Consider the following 20284-nt stretch of genomic DNA (forward strand, 5'->3'; position numbering starts at 1 on the left):
TGTGCTCTGTGGTTACTCTCTCAGGTGGGTGTTAGCATATTGTCATTTCATGGAAAAATAGCGCATGTTTTCCACATTTGACTTATATAACCGACATTATAAAATACCAGAAATTATACGGTAAAATCAAGCCCCGACTTATCCGCGGGAGAACTTAAATGCTAGTATATACGGTATGTGTGTGTACAGTAATCCCTCCTTGATTGCGGGGGTTGTGTTCCAGAACCCCCCGCGATAGATGAAAATCCGCGAAGTAGAAACCATATGTTTGTATGGTTATTTTTATATATTTTAAGCCCTTATAAACTCTCCCACACTGTTAACATTATTAGAGCCCTCTAGACATGAAATAACACCCTTTAGTCAAAAGTTTAAACTGCTCCATGACAAGACAGAGATGACAGTTCTTTCTCACAATTAAAAGAATGCAAACATATCTTCTCTTCAAAGGAGCGGCGTCAGGAGCAGAGAATGTCAGAGAGAGAGAGCGCGCGAGAGTAAAGCAAACAATCAAAAAATCAATACGTGCTTTTAAGAATGCCGAAGCACCGCGAGAAAGTGGCATTTTGTAGAGGAGCGTCCGTATCCTAGGCAAACAGCCTCTGTGCAAACAGCCCCTCTGCTCACATCCCCTCCGTCAGGCGCAGAGAAAGTCAGAGATGGTGAGAGAGACAGAGAAAAGCAAACAATCAAGCACCGTGCAGGAAGCACATCTTATATCATTGAGGAGTTTTAGTTAATATGTAATACATGCTCTGAATGGGTAGCTTCTAAGCCATCCGCCAATAGCGTCTCTTGTATGAAATCAACTGGGCAAACAAACTGAGGAAGCGTGTAGCATAAATTAAAAGACACATTGTCCGCAGAAATCCGCGAACCAGCGAAAAATCCGTGATATAGATTTAGATATGCTTACATTTAAAATCCGCGATAGAGTGAAGCGCCGAAAGTCGAAGCGCGATATAGCGAGGGATTGCTGTATATATATTTTTATTTTTATATATATATATATATATATATATATAATTTTCCTGTAGTTCCCGTCCCACAAAATTATAACGCTTTAGTTCTATGCATTATGCTTTCATTTTCAGTGCATTTTGTTCAGCCGTTTCTCTAACTACTATACAAACTAACAAACCTGCCTCAAACCCCCAAAAAGTCAAAAAGTAACTTTTATTGATAGATGGCACAATGCCATGGCCTTCAAAGTCTGCAAGTCCTTATTGAAGATTCCGCTGTGCTTCACATAAGAGATTAAATCAAGACAAGCCATGTCAAACTTTCATTGCCATTAATAGGATCTTGTGAGGAATAATATTTCAATGAAAAACTGATTTAATAATATTTAAAAAAATCTATTTAAAAATAAGTACTCTAAACTGTTCATTCTTTTATATGTGCTCAATCTGTTTAAGGGATATTATAAACACATTAAAGAGGCAAATTCCAAATCATATACAGATAGTATGCCTGCACCTGACATTATTTGAAGGGTTCTAATTAGCTCTTCATAAATTCATCAGTTCTTGTTGACTTTCTTTCAGTTGCTTGGTTGCGTAATGCATAACTAACCGCAAACAGACCTGTGTAATCAGGAATGGCAGACACAAGAATTTCTAAATCATTGCATATAACCCAGCACACCATTCTTAAGAAGATGTGGTGCCCTAAAGACAGTGTAAAGTTCAGCCCAGTTATGTATATTTTTCGACCCAGCAAGCAGAAAGGCCATCAGAAAGACTACCAATAGACCAAAGCTGCAGCTTCCACTCTCTGCATACAGGGCCCTCCATAATGTTTGGAACAAAGACACATTTCTCCTTGGTTTACCCCTCTGCTCTAAAGGTTTAAAATTACAAATCAAACAATTCAGTTGGGATTAAAGTGCTCATTGCAGACTTTCATTTAAAGGTATTTGCATATATTTTGGTCACAGCATGTCGATATTACAACACTTTTTCTACACAGTGCCCCCATTTCAGGGCACAATAATATTTGTGGCATAGTACAATCGTCGGTATACTAAACCCATCCTTCAAGTCTGTCATTCATAAACATCACCAGGTACTGAGGATCTTCTCTGGTGATGCTCTGCCAAGCCTCTGATGCAGCCATCTTTATCTCCTGCTTGTTTTAGAGGAATTTCCCCTTAAGTTTTCTCTTCAGTTTATGGAAAGCCTGCTTAATTGGATTTAAATCTGGTGACTGACTTGGCCATTAAAGAATTCTCCGTTTTTTAGCTTTGGAAAACTCCTGACATTCCTTATCGCAGTATTTGTTTGGATTTGGATGAAGCTCCATTCATTGACTTTGGAAGAATTTACTGGTACTTGAGCAGATCAGATGTTTCTGTAGACCTTAGAATTCGTTGTGCAGCTACCATCAGCAGTTCCATCACTGAAGGGAAGTGTGCCAGTGCTTCTGGCAGCCATACATGCCCAAGCCATAACAATCCCCCCCATGTTTAACAGATGAGGTGGTCTGCTTTGATCTTGGTCAGTTGCTTTTCACCTCCACTCTTTGTTCTTGCCATCACACTGATTCAGATTCGTCTTTGTCTCGTCTGTCCATAAGACATTTTTCCAGAATTCTGCAGGCTCTTTTAAATCCTTTCTCACAAACTGTAATCTAGACATTCTGTTTTTGTGGCTAACTAGTGGTTTGCATCTTGCAGTGTGTCTTCTGTATTTCTGTTCATGAAGTCTTCTGCTGATAGTTGTCTCTGACACACACACATCGGCCACCTGTAGACTGTTTCTGATCTGTCAGACAGGCATTTGGTGCTTTTTCTTGACCATAGTGAGGATTCATCTGTCATCAGCAGTGGAGGTCTTCCTTGGCCTACCAGTCCCTTTGTGCTTACTGAGCTCACCAGTTCCTTCTTTCTTCTTAATGATATTCTAGACAGTTGGTTTAGGTCATCTTAAGGTTTACCTCTGTCTTTAATCGATTTATCTTTGGTTTCCAGTCTCATGCTGGTTTCTTTGACTTACATTGGCATCTGTAGACTCCAAAGTGTAGAAGCAAGCTGAGGTATCTTATGAAGCAATGAAACAACCCTCAGTATTCACAAACACTCCCAAATATTAGGATGGCCTGAAATGGGAGGACCTTGTGTAAAAAAGTGTTGTCATTTCTACATGGTGTAACCAAAACGTATGCAAATACCATTTAATGAAAGTATGCAATGTGCACTTTAATCCTGTTTGATTTGTAATTATAAACTGTGGAGCAGAGGGGTGAATCAAGGAAAAATGTTCCTGTGTCCCAACTGTTACGTTGCACTGACCACTTGAGGTTCGACTGCAACACAAAATGTCCAAGATAGAAATATTTTCACCAATCATTAAAAAAGATGTGTGAGAGAAAACCAACCCTGCTTCTTACCTTAGTAGCAGATTACACACTTTTAAGTATGATGGTGTTATTATCATTCGGATGTGATATAATTGTTTCTTTGTTTTGGCCTTTTGGTATTTCTGTTCACATCATATGATGCAAAGACTGTCCAACAACTTTGAAACACTGTTTTAAGCCCTATTTGGATGGGATTACTTTTACAATTTGACATGAGAGTGAAGTCATTTTTTCCAGAGGACCTTTGTAATCTTAGTCCATTTCAAATCACTTATTTCAGAAACCTTTTACAACTGTACTTGTCTCAGTAAAGAATACAAAGCCCTTTACCTTATATTAAAAGACTATAAAAATTACCATTATTAAACTAGTACTGTGCAGTCGACATGTCAGTAAAATTTCATCATTTGAGCAATTCGGAGGGGACTAAAATTACCAAGGTCCTCTGGTAATAGTGAATTTACTCCCAACTCCTGATGTCAGACTAATCCTGTCCGAATTAGACTTAAAATTTGCACGGGTCCTCCGGTAATAATTACTTTACACTGCCTGTTGGTGTAAAAATAATCCTGTCTAAATAGAGCTTTACTTAAACTTTTTAATAGCAATGATGGTACCTATAGTGGGTCTGTAAGATTGTAACATTTAACATGAATTTAAACGTTCAAAAAATGGCCATTTCAGATACGGATATGTGGAAAATGCAATATATTTGAAAGTGCATTAGCAAAGAATAGAACTGTATAACAGTACACATTAGTACTATAGCTTCGAGTACCACATTACATTTTGAACAACTTTGTATCTAAGCTACAGTAATATTTGACATTCAGTAACTTGAAAGATGGTTAACGAACTCTTACTAATCTTTTATTTAAAGCTTTCAGAAACATTAGTTGTTCAGACAGCTGTGCTTCCTCCTGGATCACCTCAGCCTCCCAGGCTTATGGGTAAGCCTAAGGCAAGAGAACTGCAGTTACGCTGGGGTAAGAACAGTATACAGTAGTATACAACATGGAGCTATTATGATATTAATGACTTAATAATGATCTTAAACATGCCATCATTTCCTTGGTCTGTTTTTCTTATATAGGTGCTCCTCAGGTTGATGGTGGCGCTGTTGCCACCAGCTATAGTGTTGAATTTTCCCCAGCTCAGACAGAAGAGTTTCGTGAAGTTTATCTGGGATCTGAACTGGAATGTACAGTACCCAATCTCCTACCTGGGAAAACATATGTCTTCAGACTGCGGGCAGCCAACAAAGCTGGAGTAAGAAATCAAAGTTGTTATTTTTCCACTTGGTATATTAAATTAAGGGTTAACATAAACACGCTGTAATCCTGACTATCACTGTAGCTGCCTAAAGGGGGTTTGTAAACATGTATGAACACGGCAAAGAGCTCAAGCAAGAGTAAAGCTTTTCGATCATCAAGAAGGTAACAATCAAGAGTGTGCAGTCAGGCCAGTGAAAAAATGGAAGGAGGACATTTATTGAAAATTACATATGAGCAGCCATAGCAGAATTAGACCTTAAAGCAGTGTTTCTCAACTCCTGGGTTGATCGCGAGCCGTTGTCTTTTGGTTATAAGCTTGTAAAATAAATAAACCTACAAATCAGGCAGTTCAGCATCTAACTTGCTTACACTATAAACCACACACACCGTTTACCCAGTTTATGTGCATGATGCTCTTTTAAATCATGCCCATTTCTCAAAGAGGGAACCTCTATCTCCAATCTTTGATATCCTGATTGGGCCATCAATGAACATAAATCGGTAAAACTGGCTGGGTCCAGAGGCCGTAAAGTTTGAGAACCACTGTAATAAATTTATATGTTTGTTATATTTCAGTTTGAAGTTATTTCTTTGTAGTTGTTGTGTATATGTCCTAACAGGTGTGCCTTTCATTTTAAGACACGATCATGCTCAGATCCACACTTGCTCGTATTGATACAGTCCAGAGTCGTCATCCAATCTAACTTCAAAGTATCATAAATGTTTAATTGAAACTGTGCTGTCTAATAGACAATTAGTCACACTTTTACTCAAGATAACATCTTTTTCACATCATAACATTTAAGTGTAAGTTAACAGTGCTCAAGAAAATCATAAAAAATAACAAGACAGAAAGGTGCCACGGATTTGCTCTTTCACACATTTAAAGCAAAGGTGTTTATTACAGTCTGGTTTGGCTGTTTCTGCCATGTCTCTCTTGAACAGAGGATCATCAATATATCTATCATTTGTGCAATGAGGATGCAGAATAAAAAGAGTAAGGTGAAAATTGCTTTTATTGCTATAAATTATTCCTACAGTGTTCATAAATAAAGTGCAGTGCAACCTTCTTTAAATCAATAAATTGTAAAATATAAACAAGTGCTGAAATGGAGGATAAAATGTCTCAATAAGTAAACTAAACTCCCTGAATACTACCATGTAAACATTGCATTCAATTTCTTTTCTTTACCAACTTGGCAGCCCAGCACGTCTTCCTCCTTCTGTCCCTCCAGCTCACTGATTGGGTCTTGCAGCTGGCTGGAGATTCCAGCAGCTGTGGCTTTTCTGTCCAGCTCTTGACCTGTCTACCTCCTTGGCCTCTGCCGGGATGATCAGGGCTGGACCTCTCTTACCTTTTTCCAGCATCTGTAAGATCCCAGGGAGGGCACATCACAATTGTCCCCACTCCTCCAAACTTTCAGCGGGGGACGAACCACCCTGGAGCGCTGTTCCCTCTTGGGTCCTCTGACCAGCTGGCTCACATACCCGATTCTACCTCGCTTGTTCTTCAGTTTTTCTATCCTCTATCCTCTCTATCCTTCGTGCATGTTCTTGCTTTATACCTCTATGGAAGTGGAGTCCTAATTAAGACCCTCACACTTGCGCCCTAATCTTTCCATTAAACATCCCTGGACCGCACTTACACCCATGAAGCCTAAAGCTATTTCTTAAAAAAAAGCACCACCACAGACTTCCATCTCCTCCCAAACTCAGCTCTGGTGGAGTTGTAGTTGCAGCATGCATGGTATAAATCCATTTGGTTTCTTAATCAGTAGTCAGGGCCTATATTTATCAGGTATCTCAAAATTACTCCTAGAAAATGTACTAAAAGTCGCACTGGGATATGAATTTGTCCTACCTTAGAGTGGCATATAAGACTTATTTCTAAAATGCACCCACTTTCAACCAGGTGTGTGAGTTCACTTTTGAGAATGAATGACATCACAATTTCACGCCAACCGTGCTACAATTGTGACATACCAAAATCATTGCTATAGCAAAACTGCATTTTACATGTAATGTTACCAACACTTTAATTTCAACTGATGTCACATGGCCATCCTCTGTGTAGATGGAGCGATTACATAATGTAGAAGATTATGAATATACTGTAACTAGCCATGTGCGCCCAACTACGTTGCGCGTGTTAAAGTTGTCTGTGTAGGGCTCCCTGTTTAAACGTGGCTGCCAGTCGTGAACTGGGTCCTTCGTCGCACAGCATTATGATTTTTTATAAGGGAAACAAAATTACAAAAGCAAACCCTTGGATATTGATTTGATAGTAATTATGTGGTGATGTGGGAGCATTTCTGCTTCTGTCCGTTCACAGTCCGTCTCATTTTCACGACGCTATCGTTTCCTCTCACGATCTCTTCTCAACCTTTCTCCAATCTCGCAGGATGCTTTTTGGCAATCCAAGGAGTAAGGCAATATACATGGAGCAATGGTTATAAAAGGGGGGCACATAGGTATCCAGGCTCTTTAAAGCATAAATAGGGATCATTTCACTGACGTGAGCAAGCCACGGTACAACTGTGAGACGCGCAGCACTCGCCGGCTACAACGTAACAATAATAATTTCTGGAACGTGCTGTTACGTTGTCATTCATTTTACCCACTGTCTTTCTTTCATTCATATGTTACGTAGGCACATACCTTTTATCTTCGGCAATCTCATTATCTAACCAGGCCTCAGGAGCTAACCAGCGTAACACTGTCCACCACCCCTTTCGTTATTCCGGCACATTGTTGACATCTGTGAGTAACAACAGCGTACTAAACTGGAAGGTGGTCTACGCATGCGTGGAATTCGCGGGCAAACAAATATCAAGATCTAAATGAAGATCTCTTTAGTTAATTTAAAGCACAACAATTTGTTTAGTTTGAATGTCTGTGTTTTGAGGTGTGACTGGAGTACTACAGTCTTCAGTAGTGTAAGTCTGGAGGAGATTCTTAATGCAATGCCTATGTTTTAGCGGTCTAGTGCTTCTTCTTCTAATTCATTCGCGAACAAACAAAGATCAAGATCCAAATGAAGATTATATATAGAGATTCTATCTATGTCAAATCAAAATCTTTATATGAGTTCATAGTTGTCCAGTGTTTCTAAAACATTTGGCCTTTCTTGGGAACTTACTTGCATGAATGACATCTTCTGGCAAATTCTAGTGAGTTAGAACAGCTCACAAGCTCTCCTTAGTCCTTGTCAAGTTTGAATTAGTTTCTTAAATATGGAAAAGTGATCAAATGTTTTTACAACCTACTTCTAAGAATAGGACCAAGTCTGAGTTTTTTGAGTGAGTTAAGATCGTTATCGTACTCTGAGAAGTCTTGATAAATATGACCGCAGTTCTTACTTTGAGTCTCTAAAATTACTTTCTTTGAGTTTCGTTAAAATGTAGATTGGTACAGATCCTGCCTCTTACTTTTTTCTCTTTTAATTTATTTTGAAAATGCTTTATTAAAACCAGTACTTTATAATGAAAACAGACAGGTGCAAATGAGAGTGAAGCAGCTGGTGATTGTCTTTTTTTATCCATTTTTTAATTGCAAGCACTTTAATAATACTAAATAATTAAAATGAAAACCTCCAGCCATTGCAGCCCTCTAGTAACCAATTCTGACACTCCCAGTTTAATGAAAGTACAGTGTCCTCTGGGAAATCAGACTGTTTTGCTTTCTTTTTTCCCTCTACACCAGAGGTTCCCAACAATGGGGTGCAAAATGATATTTTAGTGAGTGTGACATCGCCAAAATTGAGTGAGGTGTGTTGTCTGATTTTGTCGTGGTGTCATTCTTGTCTTGCAGTGTGCCATCATGTGTATGTAATTTATTAGTTGGTGCTCCTGTTCTGTAATTTGAAAAGAGTCAAGCACTGAGTGCAAGATTGTCACCAGTGAATAAACATGCAGAAATTTGCATTCTTGCAGGTTCCTTGCTGCAGCGGAACGTTCATAAAGGCAAATGACTTTTTTTGAAGAGAATCAAATTTGGACCTTGCAATGATACATAGAGAAGGGTGAGGTCTAATATTGATTTCTGCACAAGCCCTAATCATGAAACGTTACTGATTTTGAGGTTTGATTGACATTTTTTGCTGAGGAGGATAAGAGGAACTAAATTGGATGTAGTTCTTGCTGCTTACACTCAGCCCATCTCTCCTGCTGGCAGTCCTGACTGTAGAGCAGAAATTTGAACTGTGCAGCGTATCTGTTTTTGAACTGCAGTGCAGGGGTTGTCAGGGGACAAAACTCGTGCACTGCGTTTCATTGCTTAGCAGAGCACCAGCACCCTTTGCTTCACAAGGGTCTCCAATCCCCCAAACCCCTCGATTGTTGATCTTGTGTCATTTTGTCACAGTGCTTCATGCTTCCTGGGATGCTGCAATGCCCTACAATCGTCCATCGAATGTCTAAACTTCACTGTGGACTCATTTACAAAGTTATTGAGAATTTATAAAGGTACATTTAACTTTTTTGCAGAGTTAAAGTTTATTTTTTGAGTTCTTTGATCACCCATAATACTGTAATTGGTTCGAAATAAGCAATTTGACTTCTTCATCTTCAAATGTGATGTCACTTTTGTAGGGGGTGTAAATTAAATCAAACATTTTCAAGGGGTCTGAGGCATAGGAAACATTGGGAACCACTGCTCTACACACAGTGAAGATTTTAAGAAAAATAAGAAAGTTGCACAAATGTCAGGAAGGGACGTCACTGGCTGTCAGTGTATAAAAGTCAAAACTAGCAAATCAGGCTTTTGTAATGCTGTCTTTTGTCTGAAGTTTTGAAAATTTAGAGCTGGATTGGAGTAAATCAATAATACAGTACCATATTCTTTAATGTTGTACTGTACTACAGCGGTTTTTTGAAAGGGAATTTGAACTAATTTTGGAAACACTGCTAGGTCAGTGAAGCTCTTTGTCTCTTTTTGATTTGATAAAAGGTTGATTGAGCTATTGACTAATAGCATCCTGTCATGATTTGATACATGGATTAGGAAAAGGAACAATGGATAATACTGAAGAAAATATATCAAAAAAACAAAGCATTCACTCAGATATTTAACATTTCATTCTAATACTCCACACAAATTCAGTTTCAGAAACCCCTCAATTTTTATTTATAAATTTCAAAATTACTTCTGAGAATTACTTCTAAGACTTTGCTAATGTCACATACATTCATTAAAGATATTAGCCGGACTGTGGAAAGTCAGGGTGTATAATAAACATGTATGCAAACATTATATTGGTGACATACAGAAAGAAAGCAAAAGGCATGTGCCAATTGTATGCATCAACCCAGTATGTGAGGGAGAGCGCAGTCCGAGGTGAGGCTTATCGCTGCCACACCTCGCATTTCTCCCCTGTATTTGAACAGGAAATGCGCCAATTCAGCGATTATGGCTATAAAACTGATCACAATTATTGGAATGATACAGAAAACAAATTTATAGCACGGACCAGTGGACAAATGTATTTTATGTTATCATTATTAGTTTTTTACTTTTCATGATGGCCTCACCTGCCTCCCCTGACTGCACATCCCTGAATCAGAAGACCGCCTACTATAGAGGAGCACTGAAATCATTAGGTAGTTGGGTTCTTGCATCAAATTGGTTGACCCAGGGCCTACTCATCTGTGGAATGGCCAATTAAGGGGAGGCACCTTATTGGCTAAGGTCTCCAGGACTCTGAACAAATCTGAATCCTATTGTGTGATATCATCTACTCTTGCATTTTGTTCTCTACTTGTACTATTACTGTTGTATTGTACTGAGGATTATTTGTGTTTTGTTCTGTGTATTGTATTAACCCCATTTTTTTGACACCCACTGCACAACCAACCTACATTACTTGGAAAGGTCTCTCTCTTAATTGCCTTTCCCAAGATTTCTTGCATTTTTTCCTACAAGGTTATTTTTTGGGAGTTTTTTTCATGTTTTCTTATAGAGTTAAGGCTGGTAGTCTGTCAAAAACAGGACCTGTTGAAGCCCAATGTGGCACTCCTTGGGTGATTTTGAGCTATATAAAAAATAAATTATATTGTATTCTGTTGTATTATGAACACTGGTCCATCATAACACCTATAGTTTGTTTCTTTCTTATTCCGAACAAAGTAACCTCTTTTACTATTGGTTTACAAAATAGGTAAGAAGAAGATACCTAAAATGAAACCAAACGGGCACCTTGACATATATACACCAGAAGTCGCACCTTGATATTTTGTTATTTTTAATGTTTTAGAATGTTAACATTCACAAGTTTTTACTACAGTTTTTTAGTGCTGGAGGAATGTTTTTGAGGGAAAAAAATCATGCTACTACTTTAATTAATAAGCTAATGCAGCTGCATTTATGTTTTCAGCTATGTAACATGGCTTTTATTATCATGTAGATTTTTGTAGAGAGTGGAGGGTAAATTCAGCATATTGAAGACCATGCTTTTCTATAAGCAGTAGACAACACAAAATGTTGAAGAGTGCTATCAACACTAGCTTCAGTGTTAACAATGAGATGATATATCAAAAATCAGGAATTTCTCTTTAAGCCTTCAGTTCTTGAGAAATGACCACTAGATGGCACTTCTGTCCTTTAATTCGCCTGGTCCAACATGTAGAGTTCAAAATCAGCTAAGAAATAAGACTAAGACTAGACAGGAACCTACATTTTCTAAGTTCAGATATTCCAGTCGGTGTTTAATAAATGAAGTTATTAAGCTAAGCAATTGTTTAGATATGTTTTAATGTTAATATAGTGTGCTTTTGGTATGGCTTATCTTTTCATCCTGCACACATTTTCTTATAGCAAAAGTAAGCAGGAGTTGTAAAGATGTAGATGTAGTCACTCAAATCAAATGGTGCGGCCCTTCTATTTTTATTTGTTCCCTGCTCCTGTGATTGAACACATATAGTGATTCTACTCTGGCAAACTGTGATTTTTTTTAAATTATCATTAGGTATTGTTGAAAGTGTTTTCTGTTTTTTTACATTTTGTACACTACCAGTCAAACGTTTTACAACCTCTGTTTTTCTTCAAATGTAACCAGTTTGAATGCAGTGAATGGTCTAAAATAATGAAAAGGTAAGTGCTAGAGGTTTAAGTTTGAAGTTTAGTTAAGCAAAAACTGAAAAAAGGAAATTTCTGAATATTACAAATGGGTTTTCCTCATGAAACAACTAATAGGTTACAACCTACAGAAGGTCTTCAGCAGTTGAAGTAAATTAATCCTTGCAAGTTGAACCAAACAATTTGCACAGGTGTCCCAACTTCTGTTGATTACTTAAAACCCCACTGTCTGTCTTTAAAGCAGATTTGAAACAGATTGTGTTACTACACTCTCAGAAGTACTGCTTGGACAATATTCCAGTGATAATGGCAAGAAAACGGCAATTAACAAGTGAAACAAAACAGAGCATTATTACCTTTAAAACTGTAGGCCTTTAATTTAGAGAAATTGCAAAAATAATTAAAGCATCAGTGAGTACAGTGGTGTCCTACACAATCCAAAGTCAATTGGAAAGTGGAAGAAGCTCTGATAGGAAGAGATCTGGCAGACCCAAAGTCAGAGCCAATCAGAAGACACGTTTCTGAGGTTCACCATCTTGTATGATCACAGGCACCTCACAGCACAACAGCTTAACAGTGCAGGTCAAAAAAGCAAGTCTCAGTTTCTATTGTGTAGAGATGACTTTGTGCTGCAGGTTTGACAAGGCAAGTACCAGTAATCCATCCATTTCCTAACCCGCTGAATCCGAATAGGGTCACGGGGGTCTGCCGGAGCCAATCCGGGCACAAGGCAGGAACCAATCCCGGGCAGGGTGCCAACCCACCGCAGGACACACACAAACACACCCACACACCAAGCACACACTAGGGCCAATTTAGAATCGCCAATCCACCTAACCTGCATGTCTTTGGATTGTGGGAGGAAACCGGAGCGCCCGGAGGAAACCCACGCAGACACGGGAGAACATGCAACTCCACGCAGGGAGGACCCGGGAAGTGAACCCGGGTCTCCTAACTGCGAGGCAGCAGCGCTACCACTGCACCACCGTGCCGCCCTGCAAGTACCAGTAAGAAAGCCATTCCTTAAAGGACAAATCAGGGCCTTGAAATGTCAGCTGTGGACTACTACAGACTGGACAAAAGTCTTATGGACCGATGAATCAAAATTTGAAATCTTCAGTTCTGTTTGTATGTCATCCAGTAGTTGAAAAGATGGTCCTTTAATGTGTGACACCAACTGTCAAACATGGAGGAGGAAGTGTGATGATCTGGGATTCTTTTGCTGGAGGCAGACTTTGTGACAGAGAGAGTGACTGGCATTCTGAATCACAAGAATTACCACAGTTTGGCTGTTGTATCAGCAAAAGGTGGCTGATTTGATGAATCAAAACTGTGAAAAAAGTGTGTACACTTAATGATTCCTGGTGTTTTTATTTGCCATTGTTTATTTGTTCTGTGCCTTGATTTCATGAAACATTAAGAAGCATTAAGAAAGACCATTTTAGGTTATTCATTGCATTCAAACTGATCACATTTGAAGAAAAACTGAGGTGTGCACATTATCCTGCACATAGCATTTATAACACTAATACTGTACTGTGACAGATACAAATGATTTATTAATACACATTGTGTTGGTAGAGTAGTTTTTTTTTTTTTAAGCCATCCTTGCAAATCCTTCTTCTCTTTCTGTTGCTGTTCTCAGAGACAACATCAGTGTCAATCAATGCCATAGTGGACATTCTGTAAAATTGAGCCCCCATGCTGGTGATCTTTAGTAAGGGTAGCACTGAGGGTGTTTCTGAACTGCTCTCTCTGGCCAGCTTGCATTCTCTGCCTTCAGCTGAGCTGGGGTTGAGGACTTGAGGTCTTGCAAGACAGATACCAGGCTTTCAGATGCAGTGGCTTTTAAGAAATTTCTGTCAACATTACATTACATTTTCTTTTACATTCATTTGCTTACTAGACACTTTTATGCAAAGCAACTTACAAACATAACCAAGTAAACATCAGTCTGGGGGACTGTTTAGGAACAGGTGCAACAAGACAATGTTGAAAAACTGATCATTACAAGTGAAGAGCTCTAAACCAGATAGAACTACAATAGACTACTGTAGTTACTCTTTTGATAGTTACAAAAACCAGCGCCATTATCAATTAGAGTTTCACAAAACACGAGATTCTTCAAACACTTCTGAAACATATAGAGGGAATCTCATAGAGAGCAGCTTGCTCCACTAGCTCGGATCTACTCAGAAAAGAGTCTGAATTTAGATTTGATGCCACCCAGAAATGGCATCACCAGACACAGTTTACTAGCATTGATATTTGACTTGATATAGAAATTAAATTTTGGCACCATAAGCAGAATGGTTGGAGATCTGAATCAGGGCAGTAAGTGGTGAAAATAGAATATTTTTTCTCAGTGATTTGAAAAGGAGTGTCACAGTCATTTGTCTATGTAGCAGTCTCAAGATTGAGAGTAATTTGGTTGGCCATCTGAGCCTGAACAAGATATTCTAGAGCGCTTTCAGATTAATGGAGTCAAAGGTCATTATCTAGTCAATGAAAGCTATTTATATCTTTCTCTGCTGCTGCCAATGATGAAATTTCTCCTTCAGTCGGGATGCAGTAATCTTATCTGAAGTGCCTCAGGAAGGCCTTATGCCACACTTGGACTAATGGTTCCTTTGGCAGTTGGGATAAAATGATTTTGGAGCAGACAGAGAAGGGCTTTCTTAGCAGTTAATCGGACTTCAATCCCATAGTAATTAATTGTAATTAGTTGAAAATGTATTGAAAATTGTTATTTTTAAAACATTACATTCAGTTTTCAGAAATTAACATGTAAAAAATTCCCAAACTCAGCTTTTCATATTTTTCAAAATATCTAATTTGTGTTTACCTCATATGTGTTTACATCATATTTGTAGCAAGTTTATTATTTTTTACAAAAATACAAATTGTACTTTATAAGCTGCCTTTTGTGTTCATTACAGAAGATGCTTTCTAAAATAATGAGTGAGTCTTCACAACAATCCTTTATCATTGTTTTAGTTTGGGACATTTTCTGAGAAATGTGAATTCACTACAGCTCCTGGGCCACCAGACCCGTGCAAACCACCAAGTGTTGTGTGCAAGTCTCCTACATGTGCAATATTAAACTGGGAGGTAAGAAGCCTCATTTGGGAATTCTGTCTTTTTTTTTCTTTGGTGCTTGATGTTTCTAATTAAAGATGAGATGAAACTCTTTACTTACTACATATGTACATTTTTGTATTTGCTTATTGAATGCAGCCACCTGCTAGCAATGGTGCTAACATTACCGAGTATCGATTAGAATGGGGAGCCGCCGAAGGAGTTATGCAGATATGCTATACTGGACCAGGGCTGACCCATGAGATGAAAGGTCTTTTACCAGCAACCAATTACTTCTGTAGAGTGCAGGTACGATTAAGGAAACCATCGTCATTTTTGTAATTTCATACCTTTTCAGTTATGCTGTATTTTGTAGACATATTACATGAGTCTAAAAATAGAATACAATAGAAATTGTGATGTTTTATATATTTTTTAAATTTTCTGAATTTCAATGCCCATTTTATATTAACATCTTAAATTAAAATATTAGAATTGTTTGTTTTCTTTATATTTACATAAACAGGCAGTTAATATCGCTGGTGCTGGCACTTTCAGTGAAGTTACAGTGTGTATGACGCCATCCTCCGTCCCAGCAGCTGTGAGTTCTCTTCATGTCTTAAGTGAAAATGAAGTTGACATTCCACAGTACTGTCCATCTACATGCTTGGCTCTGAAGTGGGAGCAGCCCTGTGACCACGGCTCTGAAATTACATCCTACAGCATTGATTTTGGCGAGAGGCAGCCTGTTATGGTAGGGAGAACCACCAGTCATCTGCTTGAGAATCTTCAGCCAGACACTACATACAGGTGAGATGAATGTTAGGAACTACATTAATTGTGCATTATCCAGTCTCACAAGCATGCTTGAAAATTAAGTGGCTAAAGTGTGTTTTAATTGATTAGACATTAGTTGGTATTTTTGCGTAATAATGCTTTATGAATGTAAGAAAATCAATTCTTTAGTACATTTTCACATGGTGCCATAAAGATACATTTTACAGGTTTGCATTTTATAAACATGAAAAAGACAGGCTATTTTGAGCAGTGTAATGTTAAAAAAATTGAATGCTGATTGACACTTATTTTATGGGGAAATATTTCAGACAACATTAAATAGATAAATCTGAAAATGAATAAATGTATTGTGAAATGTAAAAATGAATGAATTAAAAAATGCGTGTGTGTATATACATACACTCACGTACATATATTAACGCGTTATCGCATTAACGCAGTACTTAATTAACATTGACAATTGTTTTATTGCGCGTTAACACAGTTTTTATTATTATTATTATTTTGAAAGCCCCAGTCTCACTAGCGATTGATAGAGATCAGTGATCTTGTTACAGCATTTTTCTATATGCTTTTGCTAGAAGGAAAGTTATCTTTGTTGATTTGACCTCGATTCCCTGCACGTGCATGAGTAGCGAAGAGCAAACAGCTTCTGAAATGACACCAAAGTGAATTCTCAAAGCAAAATAATCCGTGAATGGCTTTTTTCATATTATCGCTGAATCAGACTCTGATTTGATGGAGTCCGATTTTGATGCAAATGATCTGGAGATGTAGATTGAAAACCAAATTGAGGTACCTGCATCAGCCGATCAGTTTCCAGCTGATCTTGGTGCTGAACACCTTCGTGTAGCTGATGTACCAATGGCAACGTTCGCCTGGAAGGACAGACCCTTACGCTGACAGGAGGTACAAACCATATTGTGTCTCACTGCTACTGCCACCCGTATGCACCTGTCTCACAAAGACAGCCAGGCAGCCAGCCCACCGTGCATTTCTGCTGGCTGTCGAGCCGCAAACTGCAAACAGGAACCACCAACAACAATAATTTTATTATTGTGATTGTCTTTGATTAAAAATTTTAATTATATATATATATATATATATATATATATATATATATATATATACACACACGAGCTGTACCCGGCCACGCGTTGCTGTGGCTCAGTCTGGTTAAATGGAAAAGAATGAAAAGAGAAAGCGCACGTTTCTAATATGTTTAATTTCATAATGCTTGTGGGTATACAATATTTTTTGTTTTTCCATTGTGTGTGCAGATATAGAGATTGTCTGGTTTGCCGACTCTAGAACACGCAACATATAATTGTCCATGTGAGAAGCAATTCGTGTCTAGATCCAAACCACACAATTCTAAAGATTGGCCCTGAGCTTTGTTGATAGTGATTGCAAACACCAATCGAATTGGGAATTGCAATCTCTTAAATTGAAATGACATATTTGTTGGAATCATAGGATTGCGAGGAATAAGGACATCTTCACCTTTAAAAGGTCCTGTCAAGATTGTTGCTTCTACGACGTTGCTGATTAATTTTTTTACTGCAAACCGTGTGCCATTGCAAAGCATTGGCTGGTTGATATTTCGCAACATGATAATTGGGACGCCGATTTTCAATTGCAGTACATGCGGTGGCATGCCTGGCAGATCGAGTGAATTCAAAAATACTGTTGGATAATTAACCGCTTCATCTGCTTCCACAACAGTGTCGATGGACTTGTATGTGACTGCTTCGCTTTGAATGTTAGACTGAATAATATTGTTAAGTTCATAGACGTCTTTGCTCTTGGTCGCAAGAATAGCTCGTTCACTCAGCCAATCGTGATTCTTATAATTGGTTTGAATATTGGGAAATACTTTTTCAATCAATTCTTCTTTTGACGTCACTAAATTGCATAAATTATGAAGGCAATGAAATTCATCCTGAGGTCAGATCAACCGGCACCTGTCCGTTCCCAATTTCCAGCAATTGATGTGAGAATATCTCAGCTGATCAATCGTTTTGCAGCTGGACACGCATATTTGTAGTTAATTTTAACGTCTTTGCGTGTTGCCACAAAGTAGAGTATTTCAGGCAAGCAATTATATCGTCCGCTGGTGTCGATCGAGGATTTACAGGTAATGTTTGCCTGAAATGCAAGCAATATTAATGCGTTCCCAAATGGTGTGATGTTTCCATGCAAATCTTGCAATGATTGATCAAGAGCCTCGAGCGATTTTTTTGTGCGCCATTGTACATTGCTCCCAAACAATAAGTTTGCATTTCTGCAATACTTTTCCCATGCCGGATGCTTTGGAAATGTTGCACGTGGGAGTTTCAATGAATCGCATTTTCAGTGGCAATTTCAAAGCGGAATGAGCAGTTCTTCCACCTGGTAGCAATGTTGCAGCTATTCCAGACAACGCAAGAGCTAAGGCAGTGTCATTTTGGGATACTCAATCTCTTCGTTTGCGTCGTTCAAATGATTTTCTAATCGCATTCCATGTGTAATATGTAGGCACTTCCGAATACAGTAGTGTTTTCGCAAACACGTCATTTTGACATAACGTGAAGAAAGCATTTAATGTTGTAGCCGGTGGATTCTGAGCTATTTGTTGCACATTTGCAGCTGTGAAATAAATGCGTTGTCCATTTTCTAGATGTACTGCTAAGTGAACAACAGCTGGACTTCGTTCATGCATGGGAAATGAAAGAATTCGCCATACAGCTTCATTGCTGCTTATGTATCTTCCAGCCTGAAACTGTGCGATTTCGATATGTATGACCGCATTCCTATCACTTTGTTTTGGTTGCACGCAAAAAACTGCTATGTCGCTGCCTTTATTCACGTACTTACAAATGTATTTGATCGATTTAACAGAGTTACAATACTCCACGTTTATGTGCGCTTTGTATGTTTTTGATAACAAAGGCGAATATGGAACTAGCCACCGGTTATCTACTTCGATCTCACTGTTTCACATTTATATGGTTGCTAATTTACCGCCATCTTCTGCTGATCTTCTGTATAAAGGCTATCCATCGTTTCCTGTAACTGTGTTGGATATTAATCGTCCAATAGATGGCACTGTTTTTCAAAACAGCATGTTTTTACCTGTCACACCTGTTTTTCAAAAAAGCATGATGTTTTCGCAACGCGTCATTTTGACATAACGTGAGGAAAGCAGTTAACGTTGTAGCCGGTGGATTCAGGGCTATTTGTTGCTGAAATAAAAAAAAAAATATATATATATATATATATATATATATATATATATATATATATATATATATATAGTTTCACATCTCATACAAACAATAAAAAGAGGAATCGAATGACCAGCACTGGAGAGTTGCAAATCAAAGATGTAAATGTGTTTTTGTTTCTTTTTTTTTTTGCCAAGGAACTTAATGCATCTCTCTTTATTTAATTACGCAAATTGAATGTTTGTTAAATGTGCTTTGTAGCAGAGAATCATACTGGTACCTTCTACATATTTATATTCCATCTTGCCTGTAAAAAAGGCCTGTGTTGCCTCGAAAGCTTGCATATTGTAATCTTTTTAGTTAGCCAATAAAAGGTGTCATTTTGCTTGACTTTTCACTACAATGCAGTAAAATAACTCTAATACCATGTACATGTTTTGCTTCATTTTTGCTATCTGCCATATTTATTTCCTCACGCATAAAGTTGCAAAACACCACATACAGTGGGTACAGAAAGTATTCAGACCCCCTTCAATTTTTTACACTTTGTTACATTGCAGCCATTTGCTGAAATCATTTAAATTATTTTTTTCCTCATTAATGTACATACAGCACCCCATATTGACAGACAAAAAAAAGAATTTTTGAAATTGTTGCAGATTTATTAAAAAAGAAAAACTGAAATATCACATGGTCCTAAGTATTCAGACCCTTTGCTGTGACATTTAACTCAGGTGCTTTCCATTTCTTCTGATCATCCTTGAGATCACCTTCATTTGAGTCCAGCTGTGTTTGATTATACTGATTGGACTTGATTAGGAAAGCCACACACCTGTCTATATAAGACCTTACAGCTCACAATGCATGTCAGAGCAAATGAGAATCATGAGGTCAAAGGAACTGCCTGAAGAGCTCAGAGACAGAATTGTGGCAAGGCACAGATCTGGCCAACGTTACAAACAAATTAATGCTGCACTTAAGGCTCCCAAGAGCACAGTGGCCTTCATAATCCTTAAATGGAAGACGTTTGGGACGACCAGAACCCTTCCTAGAGCTGGCCGTTCGGCCAAGCTGAGCTACCAGGGGAGAAGAGCCTTGGTGAGAGAGGTAAAGAAGAACCCAAAGATCACTTTGGCTGAGCTCCAGAGATGCAGTCAGGAGATGGGAGAAAGTTGTAGAAAGTCAACCATCACTACAGCCCTCCACCAGTCAGGGCTTTATGGCAGAGTGGCCTGTCGGAAGCCTCTCCTCAATGCAAGACACATGACAGCCCGCATGGAGTTTGCTAAAAGACACCTGAAGGACTCTGAGATGATGAGAAATAAGATTCTCTGGTCTGATGAGACCAAGATAGAACTTTTTGGCCTTAATTCTAAGCGGTATGTGTGGAGACAACCAGGCACAGATCATCACTTGTCCAATACAGTCCCCACAGTGAAGCATGGCGGTGGCAGCATCATGCTGTGGGGGAGTTTTTCAGCTGCAGGGACAGGACGA

At 38.5% G+C, this 20284-nt stretch overlaps 1 protein-coding gene across 2 annotated transcripts in view; it reads left to right on the forward strand.

Annotated features, from left to right (window-relative positions):
* The window catches only part of fndc3a (fibronectin type III domain containing 3A), a 378322-nt gene that overhangs the window by 330693 nt on the left and 27345 nt on the right, over positions 1–20284 (forward strand). For both annotated transcript variants that reach the window (XM_039745857.1, XM_039745858.1), the window contains 5 exons: positions 4241–4346; positions 4454–4629; positions 14703–14816; positions 14943–15092; positions 15310–15593. In XM_039745857.1, coding sequence (XP_039601791.1) covers positions 4241–4346; positions 4454–4629; positions 14703–14816; positions 14943–15092; positions 15310–15593 — 830 coding nt within the window. The remainder of the gene's footprint in view (positions 1–4240; positions 4347–4453; positions 4630–14702; positions 14817–14942; positions 15093–15309; positions 15594–20284) is intronic.

Source organism: Polypterus senegalus, chromosome 2 (assembly GCF_016835505.1).
Source record: "Polypterus senegalus isolate Bchr_013 chromosome 2, ASM1683550v1, whole genome shotgun sequence".
NCBI lineage: Eukaryota > Metazoa > Chordata > Cladistia > Polypteriformes > Polypteridae > Polypterus > Polypterus senegalus.